Here is a 15,397-nt window from a genome sequence, read left to right on the forward strand (position 1 = left end):
GACCAATTTACCAAACACTGTAAAGTATTTGCTCCATAAGAAACATTATGTTGCTGCATGTAACTATTATCCTAACTGCATTAATTTCATAGTAGGTAAAGTCACATGACATTACTAGATGGCTAATTTGGGTTTGTAACCTAGCAGATATAAATCACTGAATGTTAAATTTGTAAAGTTTTAAGTAACTGTATCTTCCCCTGTAAAAGACTGCATCAGCCTCTCTGCTCCTTTTTTCCATCCCCCAAACTCCAATGAGGGGTGTTGCTTTAAAGGGTACATGTCTTTTCCTCCTGGAAAATAATGGAGAAAATTAAAGTTTCAACCGCAGCTTTCAGCTACTTAGGGCTGGAGGTATTTCCTAATACCTTCTCATTTCATCCTTCTCTTTGAAAAATAAATCAAGAAAAGGAAGCCATCTGTTGTAGGTAAAAAACATAGCTTAGATGAATAAAGAGACATAAGACAAAACCCACTAATTACAAAGTGCTGTGCTCCCTCACATTCACTACTGAGACTGGGAAAGTCAGCTACTTGGAGTGCCAGAAAAGAGGCTGCGAGGACTGCTGACTGAGCAGCTGCACAGTACACATGAAAAACTTTCTGCCCAACCCTCCTGACAGCAGCAATCTCCCTCCTGGCAAGGGAATCTGAGGCCAAATGAACCTAACACTGCTGGCAAACCCTGTCTTCCTGCCAGCTGGGGATTTCTTGGAAGGAAATCCTTCTGGAGGTACTCAGAGCCAGAGGAAGTTGCAGGATGCTCCACTCTTCCCACACCAATGATCAAAGAACCAGGACAGGAGATGGTAGGAAGCAGGATGCACCCAAGAGCATGCTTATCCGCTAGTATGCATTCAACTAGAATTTATCAATTTTATCCATGTAAATTATTTTAATAATCAGGATATTTTTAATTCAACAAGTAGTATTCAGGAATACAGAGAAAAGTGTTTGGCATTTGAAAGTTATCTGTGCAAATACTTATTCGAGCAACCTTCATTTACACTTCATCAATGCTGAAATCCTCTTCATCCTGCCGAAATATTGAATGGTCCAATCCTTACATAAACAGCATATGTACTGAAAGTTTCTTAAAAAAAGAAAAGTAAAAAGCTGGTGACAAAGAAAACCAAACCCAACCCCTCAAAACAAAAGCACACCCCTAGACTCTGTACTTTCTGTACAGGTGTAATCAGAAGACCTCAGAATAATAAAGAATAAATGTAAGCAGTTCTGGAAGTCTGACCCACACTCAAATGTCCTTTTCATTAACAGCATGCAATGCATAATAAATACTTTCGTCCCAAATCAACAAAATATTTAAGTATACTTGAATCTTTTCTTTGATTACAGCTATTTTCTTAAATTTAGCTTAATGCTGTCAGGTTCACTAGCAGGTTTCAGGTTTTTTGAAACAGTTATTTCATTTTCTTTGAATTTACTGCTGTACTTCGGTTTTTGATATAATTTGAGTCATGAGGAATGTTTTCATAGAATCGAGTAGGCTGGAAAAGACCTCCAAGCTCATCAAGTCCAACCATTACTCCAGGACTGACAAGACCATCATTAACCCGTATCACTGAGGGCCTCATTTGCACTGCACTGTCTTTGAACACTTCCAGGGACAGTGATTCCATCACTGCCCTGGGCAGCCTGTTCCAATGTCTGATTACCCTCTCTGTGAAGAAATTTTTCCTAATAACCAATCTAAACCTCCGCTCGTGCAGCTTGAGGCTGTTAAAATGTCTTCTAACAGTTATCTGAATCACTAACCAGTCAAGCCACAAAATGCTGACTCCATTCATTGTAATTTCCATCTTAGAGGAGGAATTCAGTTATAAACGAAAGATATTTCTGTAATACAAGATTATAGGCTACTACAAGAACAACAACCAGCTTACAATTTTTAAAGCCTAGATAGTTTTCAGAACTGCATGTTTTCATAATCAATATCAGGAAGTACAACATATATATAGAGAGAAATCAACTAAGAAACAAAACAAAAAAGCTGTCACTGTCCAACTGTCCACAGGAACCATGTCTAGTCACGTTTTCAGTCAGTCAGTCAGCTAGCTGGGGGTCATGTCATTATTTAGTTTCTGCAGAAAAAACACAAGTACAAAAATAGTATCAAAAAGCAACATACCTGTTTTTATTTTAAAATACATCACTATAAAACATAAATGTTACAGCATATAAGACTTTTAATATCTTTAGAAGAATATGAACATTTTATATACGCTTCTCTAGCTTTTAAACAAGTACCTCCTTTGCTTAGCAGTATGTGAAAGCCAGCTACTTTCCTGCAGTATGCTGTTAATTCAAAATTATTTTGAATTAACAATTATAATAACAAATTATGTAAAATATATATAACAATATATAACAAATATATAATACATATATAAAAATTACTATAACAAATATAATATTTAAATATATTTTTATATTTATAAAAATGTATCTTTTAATTCTGGAGTATATTTCAACTATGACAGAATTACTTTTTGAAATAGTTTTGGACATAAGTAAATCATTATAGGTATACATGTTAAACTTCAGAATTTCAATAAAGTTTTAGCTAAAAAAACAAAACAAACAAAAAAAAAGAATGCAAATCAAATCAGTGATACAGGACTTTTTCAGGGCAGGGATAATAAAAGACACCAAAAAAGTATTTCATGACAGAATAAAATTTTCAGTACCAAACATTATCAGAAGGGGAAAAAGGCAATGAATCCATCTGCTGTGTGTTAACGTCAATTAGCAACGACTATAGACAGCCACAGAATCCTGCCCTAGACAATCTGTGTTTTGCATTTCTAATGTAGTGCTAAATTAGAAGCTCTACTTTCCAAGGACTACTTGAAAGCTTTGGGGTGTTTGCTTTTTTGTTGTTATTGTTTTGTTTGCTTTTTGGAGGGGAGGGGTATTTAAATAGAACTATTAGGTTGCAATAGAAGTAAATCAGAATTCCACAATATATTCTTCTGACAGATACCAATTTTTTTCCTTCCTCTTCTATTTGAGTGATGTAATTTACACAGCAGGCACCAGACAACTGCAGTGAGGTTCTCACTAAATACTCAAAGCAATGCAAAAACCTGAGTAGAAAGCACAAGCTGGTCAACACCAAGAACATTAAGATAGCTTCTGCTTTTAGCAACTGCCTAGAAATAAACAATGTAGCTGTCTTCTCAAGCCTATACTAACTCAAACAAGATTATTTAGAATTCTTATTTCAACCACAAATACTTACTTAACATGAGCAGAGAACCTCGTTCCTCAAAAAAATTTACATTAGAACTTAAAAGTAGTTAAAAGAATGTTTGCTATTGGTCTGTATTTACATCATTTCTCTGCTACTTTTAACTACTCATATAAACAACTGAAGTTTCATTGACTTGCAGAAGAGCCAGAGCATGCAAAATTTATTAGACAGATTAGTTTAAAATTAGAATTAACAAACATGTATTAAAATTCTCCTGATAATCAGGTTATTGTAAGATGAGACTGTTGTTATGATCAGAAGTTTACATTACAAGAGTATTATCAGTATTATTCATAAAATACTTAAGAAACAATTTTGTAAATTATATTAAAAAGATGATTTACATAAGAGAAAATACGGGGGAAATAAAAAATTCAGATAAAAGCTGCACTGAAATTATAAATATTTCAATTTAAAAATTAGTCAATTGAATTAAATTTATTCTCACATAGATTTTACTGCTTTCACAGACCTTAGCATGGATTTTAATCAGAGAACCTTCCACAGAAAGGACTACTGCAGAAATCCAGTCACCTTGTTAGAGATAAACAGCAAGCAATACTATAAGACTTAAGAAAGGATTTTCCTGTTTTTTAAGAGACAATGACTTCCTTCCGTGAAAACTCACTGGTACTATTTCAAAGGTAGAGAGAATTCCATCCCCCTTCACATACACAATTTAAAGCTTTTAATTGAAAGCAAAACATAAGCCTCTAAACTACATCAAAACTGGAATGTCTGCTGGTCCAATGCAGAGCCACACAAGCCCTTTGAAAAGGAGCACGATGGAATCTTTCTTTTTAAGGACCATTTCATCTTAATTTGTGAAACTGGCTAAAAGACCATAAGACAGCAAGTAATTTTGTCTTTCTGTTCTAAGAAGAAATAGATCCTAAGACAACCTGCTAGAGACTCAGAATTGGGAACTTTATGTACAGGATGTAACAAGATAGAACACAGTAAATTTAGAAAGCTCTTCTACCTGTGTTATTGCACAGAGACAGCAGATGAAAGGCTAATCAGAAGGGAAATATTCAGCAGTCATTTGTACCAGAATTCAGCAGTCATTTGTACGAGAATTACAAGTAATCTGTCCAAAAGAGATTTGGGACATCTGCTTTTGAACAAACTAAAAATAGTACTCCTTATAATTTAAAAGTTTACAGAAATGCAACAACCTAGGAAAGGACAAAGTGCTCTGCTGTAGTTTTGCAGATTATTCTTGAAATACAACCTTGTTTCTCCAGTTCTCTAATTAGGTAAAATGGCACAAGAGCAAACAGGTACATCTTCCCCTTACCTTATAAGGGAGTTCAGATTTCTAAATAGTCAATAATAGGTATATACATTATTTGAAACATATGTGAGTTTTAGCCTTTTGAAAATGCAATTTTGGACCAACTGCACCTTTTGTCACCTGCAGACTCCGAAGAATTTTCTCAAAAAAAAAACAAAAAAACAAACACAATCACACTAGAAAAATGGGTTCTTGTGTATGTGTGTACACACACGTGTGAATTGAAAAAAGAAAAATAAAACATCGTTTACACTGACAATCAGAAGAGAACCTCCCAGTCTTCTCACTCTTATCTTTCTTAAAACCAAAAAAAGAATAAGTGAGAATAAATTACCTTTCTAGTTTTGGATGCATATTGCATCTACACTTTTCTAGTAACAAGTGGTCAAGACAGACCTGACATTACATTACACTTTACATCAGTTTTCCCTGGTAGTGACAAAGAAGCTGGTCTTTTATTACTGGAAGTAAGCCACATTAAAAACAAACAAAACCTCTGCAGAAAGGTAAGAGCATGTGTACAAGTTACTTAAAATTGCATTCACCAGAGCTAATGACGGGAAAAAAAAGTTTCAGATTAGTTTTAGCTACAATTCAGTTCAGAAAAAGAATTATAGAAAACCATTCTTTTTAAAAGCAAGTTGTATGTAAGACTAAGGACAGCTTTAGTAACTGCTGCTTATCAAATGAACAACATGAAAAACACACTCTGGGCAAAATCTTTGCAGATCTTTGCAAGTCCTGAATCATAAGGAGTCTCTACACAGAGAAAGATACAAGGAATAAAGCTTAGAAGGAAAAATATTGATGCCAGGAGAGTAAGGATTTCATGTGATGTTTTTGGAGTGAGTTAAACAAAAACTGCACATCCCCTGAAAAGATAATATGGCTAATGAAATTATTTGGGAGGTACAGTAATATAACAGGAGTTATTTTGTAGAAAACAGGGCTCAGCCTTTCCTCCCCCAACTATAGTTCTCTTTTGGTAATAGTTCTAATTTTTTTTTAATTATTATTATTTTTAAACATTATTTGAATCAAACCAAAGTTTTAAAGAACACATGAATTTTGGTCCCTGAAGTCTATAAAACCTCTGTAGGTGCTCAGCCAGCTTTCACATGCCATAAGCATCAATTAGTAAATTCTCAAACTAATTATTTTAAACATAACCTCAATCCCTCCACAATAAGCTCGGCAGTATTTTCTTCACTATCACATATTCTAGCTACACCTGATTTCTGAGAATCCAGATGCCTCAAATATCCAAAACCTTCATTTTTACATGGCAACCTTCCCATGTCCTTTTTTTATCTACCCCTTTCCTACTCTGCCCTTCAAGGGCTGAATTCTGCATCTTTATCCAACAACAGTGTAAGGGCATTTCTTTAATGAAAGAAAGACACACACAAGCTGTGCTCAGTTCTATTGTTTATTTCTTTTTCCCAATGTTAACTGATACTCTTATGTACAGAAAGTATTTCTATGAACATCCAGATTGATGTTAATCCACTGGTTCATATTTGTTTAAAAATTATAAAAATAGGCTTCTACTAAAATGTACATGTGCATATGTAAGCATACACACCTCCATATATACATATATGTATTCATACATATCACAAATTAAATTTCAAGCTGTTAGCTAAAAATAAAGTTTATCATTACAAGTTCATATCTAGCTTCAGAATACTTTACCTATCACTATTTCAAATAATTGAACTTCAGTTTAATTAACAGCTCAGACTGGTTACTCACCTCTCAGTAAGTTCTCTGACGTTTGTTAGATTCTTCTGAAGGCGAGTCTGCCAACCTTACTTTAAGCCTGACACCATTCACAATCTTCCCATGTAATGCAGTTATGGCATCACTGGCACTTGCTCTGTCTGCAAATTTTGCATAGGCCACATTTTTTCCAGCCACAAGGTAAACTTTTATCAACTGTCCAAAACGACTGGGTGGGGAAAAGAAAAATGAAAGAAAAAGATAATTTACAGGTTTTCCAGGTTTTCCTGCAACATAAATACCTATTAACCAATCCGAAGTATGTATGATTTCGTGGCTGCAAAAACTGTATTTTCATATTTTCTTGTGCTGCCTTCTTCTAATCCTCCCAGTTTTCATATTCCTTTTCCTAGAATTACAGCCAGGAATAGAAATAAAACCTAAATTTCATAGGCAGTGTTTTCTATGGAATATTACAATAGAACCACAAGCACCAGTGATTTCTCAGTTATTTAAAAGAATATGTAAAGCTAATCAATACCATACTCCCCAAAGACTAAATGGCACTCAAAAAATCCCACAAAACCAAGACAACAAGAACACACATACACAAAGTAGAAGATAATTTAAAGGCTGAACTTGTTTCTCATTTAAACGAACTTGCTCAGTTGTGATTAATCTTAGAAAAAGTCTCAGTGAAATGACTCGGAAAGCAAGCGCCAACGCCTTATGGAAAAACCCAGATTTCCGAGTCCTCAGGAGGTTCCGGGACAGGAATTTCCTCTTTCTTTTCCTCCCCTGGTGCTTCAAAAATATTTTTGCTTTCCAAGAGTTATTGAAAATGCCGGCTATTAGAAGAAGGAAATGTCTTTTTTTTTCAACAGCATACTAAAAATAAATCATACAAAATACTGGTGAACAGTTAAGCTATGGATCTGTTTTAAAGATGGCAAAAGTTGTCTCTGAAGTCTTTGGTCCTCACAGGGAGGTAGCACAGAAGGACAGCTGTAACAGTGTCAAGATGCAAACCATTAAAATGTCTCAGGATAGATCAGAAAAAATACCTCCCCATACTTACTCGACTAAGTTACTATGGAAATCTATCAAAATACTTAAATTCCTTAGAGAAATATGTACAAGAAAAGGCCAAATAAATTAGGCTGTGAGAAAGGAAAGTACTACATTTTTTGGTAAAAAAAAAGACAATTTACTTCAGATTATTAATTAATATTATTAACCAATGATAAAGCTACTGTACTGATAATATTGCATCTATGCTTCACAGCGAATTCCATTACACAGCTGTTTCAAAAAGCAACTGTTACCTATCGATCACTTATTAGTTACTGACCACTGTGCACTCTTTTCTGGAAGGAGTTTTCATGGTGAAAAGCTTTTTTACTTTCAACACTTACTTTCATGTTTGTTTTTTTTTATTAGAGAACACTTATTTGTAAATGGATTCTTACCAGAACACATCCTCCAATACATTTATAGGTAAAGGATGGGGATGAAAAAGTATGAAAAGCCTTTCCTTCACAGAAGTGTCAGGTGGAACTTTTTTTTTGGGTGGTGGAAGTATGGCATCTGTTTGGGGCTGAAGTAACTGTGAGCCACAAGTTCCCCCAAATGCCTGCTGAAAAAGGTAGAAAAAATGCAAGTATAAATTAACTGATGGGGGAGGGGGGCAGAGAGGAGCAGGGAAGTTATTTTGCCTTATTACAATCTTTTTTTTCTCCAAATCACAGGACACAAGCGGGCTCTACCAGTTCTGATCTCAATTTCTTTACTTTGGTTATTTCATTAAATTGCTCAATAAATCCAAGTGATGTCAGACACCTTTACAGGGAATAAAAGGTACATCTTAAACAGCAGCATCTAAAGGTACATCTTAAACAGCAGCATCTAAAGGTACATCTTAAAGGTAGCATCTAAAACAGTTACAGAAGACCGTGAGCAGTGATCTGTACTGACACAGCTGAAGTTTCTTACAGCAATTCAGAAGAATATGAACAGTATCCATTATATTAACTTACAGGAGGTGTCCTATATTGCTGAACAACTGCATTGTTATTCCGCAACACTGATGACACATGTGCTGTTACCAGCTGTGTTGCCATTTTTCTGATGAGGCTGCAAGCAGAAGTGATAATAAACTATTTAAAGAGTGAGCTAAATTACAGTACTCTTCAATTCAGCAAGAGAAAACAAGTTTTAATGCGCATCCAGAAGTATTTCTGGAAATCTATAAAATCATGCAGATAGAGAAAAAAAGTCAAACCAGGCTTTCATGACACTCTAGACATGACTTGAAAGCATACACACTACCTGCAACTCACTGAAAACACACACTTCTACGTAAAGTGATACAAAACTCTTCCTTGCTTTTTTAAATGCCTGGGTGAGAAGAAGGGAGGGAAACAAAAGGAAAAAAAAAAACAAAACACACTCTACAGAGCCCACTACATTTTGTGAAAGGAACCTAAAAGGCAGAAGGGACAGGAAAGTTTCACCTGTTTCCATAAAAAGTACAGAGATTCAATTCGTAAGTCAGAATATTATCACAGGAAGTTTACTTCCAGCACTCATTTTCCAGTGATTTTTCTTTCCTCTGACACGGAATAAGAAAGATCGCCCTTTTTGCATAGGTTCACAGCCTATGTTGTAGGGCCATGAAACAGTAGTAATTACTGAAGAATGAAGGCTGCAATAAATATTTATTTTTGTTTAGATTAGACATGTACTTCTAAAGTGAATCTCCCCTTTGTCCCTCCTTACTGTCCTCATTCATATCGCAGAGTAAGTTTGACAAACTAGATTCCTTTAGGATGAAACTTGGACAAAACATTCACTGCAGGAGTGTACCTACTTTTAAAGGGCATACAAATCACAGGAACAGATTAGAGACAGTCAAAGTAAAACATGACTATGCCCACACAGTTGGCTCTGATAGATCCTCAGCACCCAACAGTTCTACTCTACATATGTGCTTCACAAGGCTACTGTTTCCAGTACTGCAAGCATGAACAAGAGATCAAGCACATGAATCTCGTTTTTAACACAAAAGCCTCATCAAAAAACACATTCCAGCCTTGTTACATATTACAGACATTTATAAAAATTCTTGCAAAATACATTTTACAATCTATCTTAAAAATACATAGTTTAATCCTTTCTTTATCAAAAACTGGTACGTTTCAAAGGCTTATTCTACATCATTAGAAGACAAAACCAAAGAAACAAAACAAAACCACCTATATTTCAGAAAATACTACCTATAAGTATGAAACACTGCTGTTGGTTCTTAAGTTAAAAAATTGTGTGTTTATTTTAAATTTTGCTCTCCAGAACACAACTTACAACTTTGTATCTCTATGTATTGGTACTTACTCTGAGCTATCACTCCCATCTTCTAGGAAAAGGACAGTTAATCGATTTCCAGGAGGATACTCAAACCCATGCAATTTATACTTGGCATATATAGCTGATGCAGCGGTACTGTACTGAATCACAGCGTACCCTAAAATACAGTGTACACAGTTCCAGTATGATATCTGTAAATCTTAAGGACAAACTACACTCATACAACGCAATATGATTAAACTGCACATTAGTCATGGAAGATACAAAATTCTTAAGTCTTTTACCACACACTACATTAATCAGTAGTATTCATAAAGAAAACTTCAGTGACAAATCAGCAATAATTATGCTAACTTGGAAAGCTGGTAATAAAGCAACACAAGCAAAAACTTATTTTCTTCCCTACCCCCAAGTTAGGGACAAAGGCACATAGAGTTTCATTTTAAAATGCAATTATCCTATCAACAATTTTTAATTTTACATTTTAATTCTGTGAATCAATTTAATTTCAAGTGTCTTGCGAAGAGATATCTTCCACATTCTTCTCAGCAACAGCAAAACAATAAGACCGAAACAAAAACAATCCTTCCACGACAAAACATGATTTGTTTTGGATTTATTTTAAACCAGGTTATTAATGTCAGCTTCTACACAGACACACACCTCTCTCAAGAGGAAAACTCAAATGATCTGTTTAGAAAAACATTTAAACTATACATCTAATATTTTGAAACATTTTCTCCATTTATTTGGCCTCAAACTATTAACTTAATGTAACCACAAAACACTTCACATGGGTTTGATTCTGTCCTTCTTGACATTCTATCATCCAAAAACAAAGGTATTGAAGGCTTTCTGTAAACAGGGGTTCAAACAAAACTGAATTTCTGGGATTATGCATCAGCAATAGCAGCAACCACTGATACATAAAACATTCTTTCCAACAACTGTACTGTATCTTGCAATACAAATGAACTGAAGTACAACTAAAAGCAATTCCCTTAACAGAAAGAAAAAGACATTTTTGTACTTTTACTTACCACTGTTGGTATGAGGATCTCTCTGAACATCACAATATTCCAGTCCTGGAACTAGATCAAAGAGGGCAAACAGCTGCTCTTGGATAAAGGGAAGCCGTGATACCACTGACAGACGTTTGGAGACTGACTCTTGAATTCTGCACTCTTTTTCAAAGCAACAAAACTCTGGGTGCCCACCTCAAGAATCAACATTTAATAAATAAACAAAAAATGAATAATTTGAGTCATCACACTAGCATGCCTTCATTTCATAGCCAATTATATACTAAAGGTAATATGTTTATTTATCCACCACAGGTCACAAAATAAGTGACCAACTAGAGCAAACCATAAAAACATAGAAAACGAAATGTCTGGCTTGTTTCTAAACCCAACATCCGATTTACTATATAAATGCTGACACAACCTTCCCTTATTGCAAAATGCATTCTCATTTTGTGACCATACTCAAGACCACAAATCATTTTTAATGTAAAAAAATGTGACTTACAAAATGAAAGTGTATTTCCTCTTGGCTCTTGCCTTGTATTATTACTATAATAATCGTGTTCAAGAGACTCGGACGACTTATTTTTAGGTTCAGCCAAAATGGCCCTGTAGCCTGAAAGGAACAACCACACATATAGCAACACTTTAGCACATCTGAATTACCTGACCAGATCCACATTCTCCAAGTACCATATACTTAGAAACACATTATTCAGAAATCCCAGTAAGTGCTGGCTTTAGGAAAATAACTAATCTGTAACTCAAAATCTGCCATGATAATTGTGCCAAAGTTAACAACTTCCACATGTAACTAGATTAATTCTAAGTTAAGTACAACAGAGCCTACTTGGCATGACTGAGCACTGTCACAGGGTGCTCAGAGATGAGGAACCTCCATCCTTGGAGATATTCAGAAGGTGTCTGGACATGGTCTTGGGCAACCATGGTGTCCAAGTGGCCCTGCCTGAGCACAGGGATTAGGCAAGGTGACCTCCAAAGTCCCTTCCAACTTCAGCTTCTGTGATGCCTGTCAGGATTCAGAGATACTCCAAAGGCAGTCACCTGAACTTAGGTACTGTAACAGCAGTCTATGTATATATGCACTGATCTATGTTTTGTTTTTACAAAATAAATAGGTATTACTCTCAAGCTATCAACCAAATCAATTTTAATGTCACAGCAAAAAAGGAAATAGAATTTAACTGCTAAGTAATCTCAGACTCATAGTCCCACATGAGAATTGCCACAAATACAATTTTTGTAGAACCACTTATGATATATATGATGTGGAACCATGTACATTTGGGGGGAAAGGAGAGAGCAAACATATGCACATGCACATGCCAAGTCACTGCATATTTTGATTAAGAAAACACTGAACAGGAGGTTGATCTGGAAGGCTGCAGTTAGGTTTCCCCCAAAGCCTTGTTTCTCCTGGATAAGTTCCCCCGTCTCTCCTCATAGTCCATGTGCTTCAGCCCCTTACCACCTTGGTGGCCTTTCACCAAAAATAACTAAAATTCATTAACACCTTTTTGGTGCTAAAGCATAAATGACAGATGGCTGGTTATAAAGCATACAAAGTCTTTCATTCTGTAACAGATTAATCATGATATTAAATTAAAAAAAAACAAAAACTCCAATTAGGATGAATTTGTTCTTAAATAAATGGAATCACAACAAGATGTCCACGGATTATAGACTACATTTTATATGCAAATTCATTTTTTATCAAATACATTTGATTAAAATGCATACTCCCAGGGACACAATAAAATGAGGCTGTCCCGTGTACGAAGCCTACATTATAATAACGCATGAAAGAAAACTCTGTATCCATTTTCCAAACTCCTTTCACTGATCCCTCTTACAGTTTGGTCTTGCAAGAATGTAACCAAGTGGCTGTTCTCAACCAATACTACTTTTTATTTGCAATATAACTGTGTCAAGATGGGTTTACATCAAATAATTTACCTACAAACAAAACTAAAAATGAAATGTACATTAATGACAATACACGCTTATTGTGAAAAACTTGAAAGAATTCAGATTCTTACTTCGATCACACTCTTCAATTGCTAGAGCAGCTTGCGACGGTTTTAAATACCTCACATAGCCCAAACCTTTACTTTCTCCAGTAGTCTTGTTTTTAATAATGCTGCAATACTCAATGTCGCCATACATCTAGAACAATTAAAAAGTGTATTAATTTACAACATTTGAAAATGCATTAAGCTCCATCTGTTAAGCCCTTCTGATAAATTAAGACAAAGGCAATTTAGAGAAGCAATTAACAAATAGCAAAGTAGTACCTTAAACTTCTCTCGCAGATCTTCCTCTGTATAGGATTTAGGTATCATAACAAAGATTCGTGTAAGCTCCTCATCTTCAACATCTCGGTGGCTTCCAGAAGCTCTTGACTGCGCAATAAATACCTAATGAAATAATTACATAGACATAATTACATATCAGCAAGCAAGAAAAATTGTTTAAATAAGACTTTGCATCTTACACAAAAGCTAGCTTTCCCAACATGGAAAAAAGAGATTATCTCCGATCATAGATGCATCTGTGACAAAAGATCACCATATATAATACACCCCAAATGGTTTCCTGAACAGCACAAAGGCCAGCAGGATTTCTCACTGGGAATTATGCAGAATTATCAATACCAAAGCCTGATTCAGCAGCACTGTCAGTATCACCAGTCACATGTGAGGTAATAAAAAATGTATTACTGCAACAGGCCTAGTACAGCAGTCCTAAGAAAATAAGCAAACAAACAAAAAAGCCTAGCAACTTATTACAACCTTGCCACTGCAGTTCACTGCTCAACTGGGCTGAAGTCTGAGGGTCTAGTGCTCTATGAAGGATCATAACTTCTCACATCTGTAACTGTTAAAAATACTTTTTAATTACTGAAACAAATTTCACCTCAGATGTGCACAGCTGAAGACAACCAGGAAAAAAAAACAACCAACCAAACAACAACAAAACAAAAAGAAAAAAAAAGAAAACCACCCAACCAAACAACAGAAAAAAAACACACAAAATAACTGAATAAGGAAAATACAAGCAACATTCAAAGCAAGCCTCTTATGCAAAAGCAGCAACTGGTTTCACACAGCTCTCAAATTACTTTCCTAATAGTCACACAGGGGAGGAAGGAATACAACTCCGATTTTTTGGCTTCTAATAGCAAGTTCTTCAGAAAAGATTTTACTGACTCGACTGCATTTTCAAATGAAATATGTGGGATCTTCTTCCACTGTTCAAAGTTATTCATATCTTGGGGCATATGAAAACAAAAGAGGCAGAGTTCCATTAAAAAAAAAAAACAAACACACTATAATTGCTTTGAAAAAACTGTAGAGAAGCTACAAGACCAACATAAAATACCCTTGTAAAGGCAGTTGTATTTATCCACCCACACCGATCTTGCTTGCAACACTTCAAATACACCGGTGTATTTGAGAGACTTCCTCAAGGGTAAATCAACCAAACAAAACATTTCCGGGTGCTGTCTTTTCTCCAGGCCTGTGGCAGGTTACGGCATTCGAGGGTGAAACGCACCGCAGCTCCTGAAGAGCACCGCCAAGGCCGCAACCCCCGAACCCGCCCCGCACCTGACCCAGAAGGACGACGGCACCGCACCAGCATTACACGCGGAGAGCAGACCACAGAAGCGGGTCTGCCGTGCTCGGTGGCAGTTCGCTACCTGTTCCCAACAAGGAGAATAGCTTCAGCCAGGCATCCACCACCGCTGTCCCCGCAGCCCGCTCCTGGCCGACGGGGTTCCCACTTCCCCATGTAGGCCAACACTACATTCCAGCAACAAGCTTGGGCAGAGCGGCCGAGTCCTGCGGCCCCCCGAGGCCGCCACCCTGGGAAGGGGGCGCCCTGCCCCGGTCCCTCTCCCCAGCAGGATTCGGGCGGCACGGTACCTTGATGGGCTTGGTGTCGGGGGCCAGACTACGGCCGTGCATCTCCTCCATAGCCCGGCAGGCCTGCGAGCTGCGGGCGTACTTGATGAAGGCGATGCCGCGGGACTCATTGGTGCGCTTGTCCCGCAGAAGCCAGATGTTCTGGATGTCCCCGAAGGGGGCGAAGCGCTCCCGAATCAGCGCCTCTCCGGTGTCCTTGCTCAGCACCACAAACACGCGGCTGTTGGGAGGCTCGTCGAGGCACTCAGCGGACAGGCGGCAACCGCTGCTCTCCTCCATAGCGGGGCTGCTGGGGGCTGCCAGCTTTTCCCAGAGGCCGGCGGGGGACGGCCGCAACGCTTTTCCGCCGGGGAAACAACTTCTTCCGCTTCCTCCTCCTCCTTCTCGTCTCTAGCCGCGCCTCTCCCGCCTCCAAGGCCTAGTTGAGGGAGGTGGCCTCGCCTGCGGCGGGTGGGGTTTCTCAGGCGCCTTCCTGGGACTCCGGCGTGTCCTGCCTGGAGGAGCTAGGCAGCTGCTCCCGGGAGAGGCAGCGGGCGGGTGTGAAGGACTAAGCAGAAGCAAATCGAGGGTTGGTGCCAAGGACAGGCACTCACGGCCTTTCCCCTCTCCCTCGGCAGCGCCCAGCCGCGACGGTGTCGCAGAGCCACCAAACGGGAGGGAGATGAGGGGGCCATGTCCGGGCTGCTTTCGAATGTCTCCAAGGAGGGAGACTTCACAACGTTTGTGGGCCACCCGTACCAGTGCTCAGTCACCCTCTCTGTAAGGTTTT

The 15,397-nt window shown here is 37.6% G+C and overlaps 1 protein-coding gene across 3 annotated transcripts; it reads right to left on the reverse strand.

Moving 5' to 3' along the window:
• Positions 1–867: 867 nt before the first annotated feature.
• Positions 868–15,019, reverse strand: RBM45 (RNA binding motif protein 45). 3 transcript variants are annotated; one of them, XM_062629374.1, is made up of 10 exons: positions 14,629–15,019; positions 12,997–13,119; positions 12,742–12,868; positions 11,187–11,297; positions 10,697–10,873; positions 9,684–9,813; positions 8,330–8,426; positions 7,763–7,926; positions 6,327–6,522; positions 868–2,102 (listed from the first exon to the last, which is right to left on the reverse strand). In XM_062629374.1, the coding sequence occupies exons 1-9, from the start codon at positions 14,905–14,907 to the stop codon at positions 6,330–6,332; spliced, it is 1,401 nt and encodes a 466-aa protein (XP_062485358.1). In that variant the 5' UTR covers positions 14,908–15,019; the 3' UTR covers positions 868–2,102; positions 6,327–6,329. The 3 variants fall into 3 exon arrangements, with proteins under 3 accessions (XP_062485358.1, XP_062485356.1, XP_062485357.1); XM_062629372.1 differs by having other exon boundaries at positions 7,763–7,929; XM_062629373.1 differs by lacking the exon at positions 868–2,102 and adding an exon at positions 2,887–5,330 and having other exon boundaries at positions 7,763–7,929.
• Between the last annotated feature and the right edge of the window lie 378 nt (positions 15,020–15,397).

Source organism: Pezoporus occidentalis, unplaced genomic scaffold, assembly GCF_034315485.1.
Source record: "Pezoporus occidentalis ecotype Australia unplaced genomic scaffold, CSIRO_AGI_Poc_V1 ctg332, whole genome shotgun sequence".
NCBI lineage: Eukaryota > Metazoa > Chordata > Aves > Psittaciformes > Psittacidae > Pezoporus > Pezoporus occidentalis.

Excerpts from the sequence above, each read along its gene's own strand:
- RBM45 (XM_062629372.1), bottom strand. The coding sequence starts at position 14,907 with ATGGAGGAGAGCAGCGGTTGCCGCCTGTCCGCTGAGTGCCTCGACGAG. Across the intron at positions 11,298-12,741 it reads AATTGAAGAGTGTGATCGAA|GCTACAGGGCCATTTTGGCT; the intron begins GTAAGAATCTGA and ends TGTTCCTTTCAG. Across the intron at positions 7,930-8,329 it reads AGCAATATAGGACACCTCCT|CAGGCATTTGGGGGAACTTG; the intron begins GTAAGTTAATAT and ends TACCTTTTTCAG.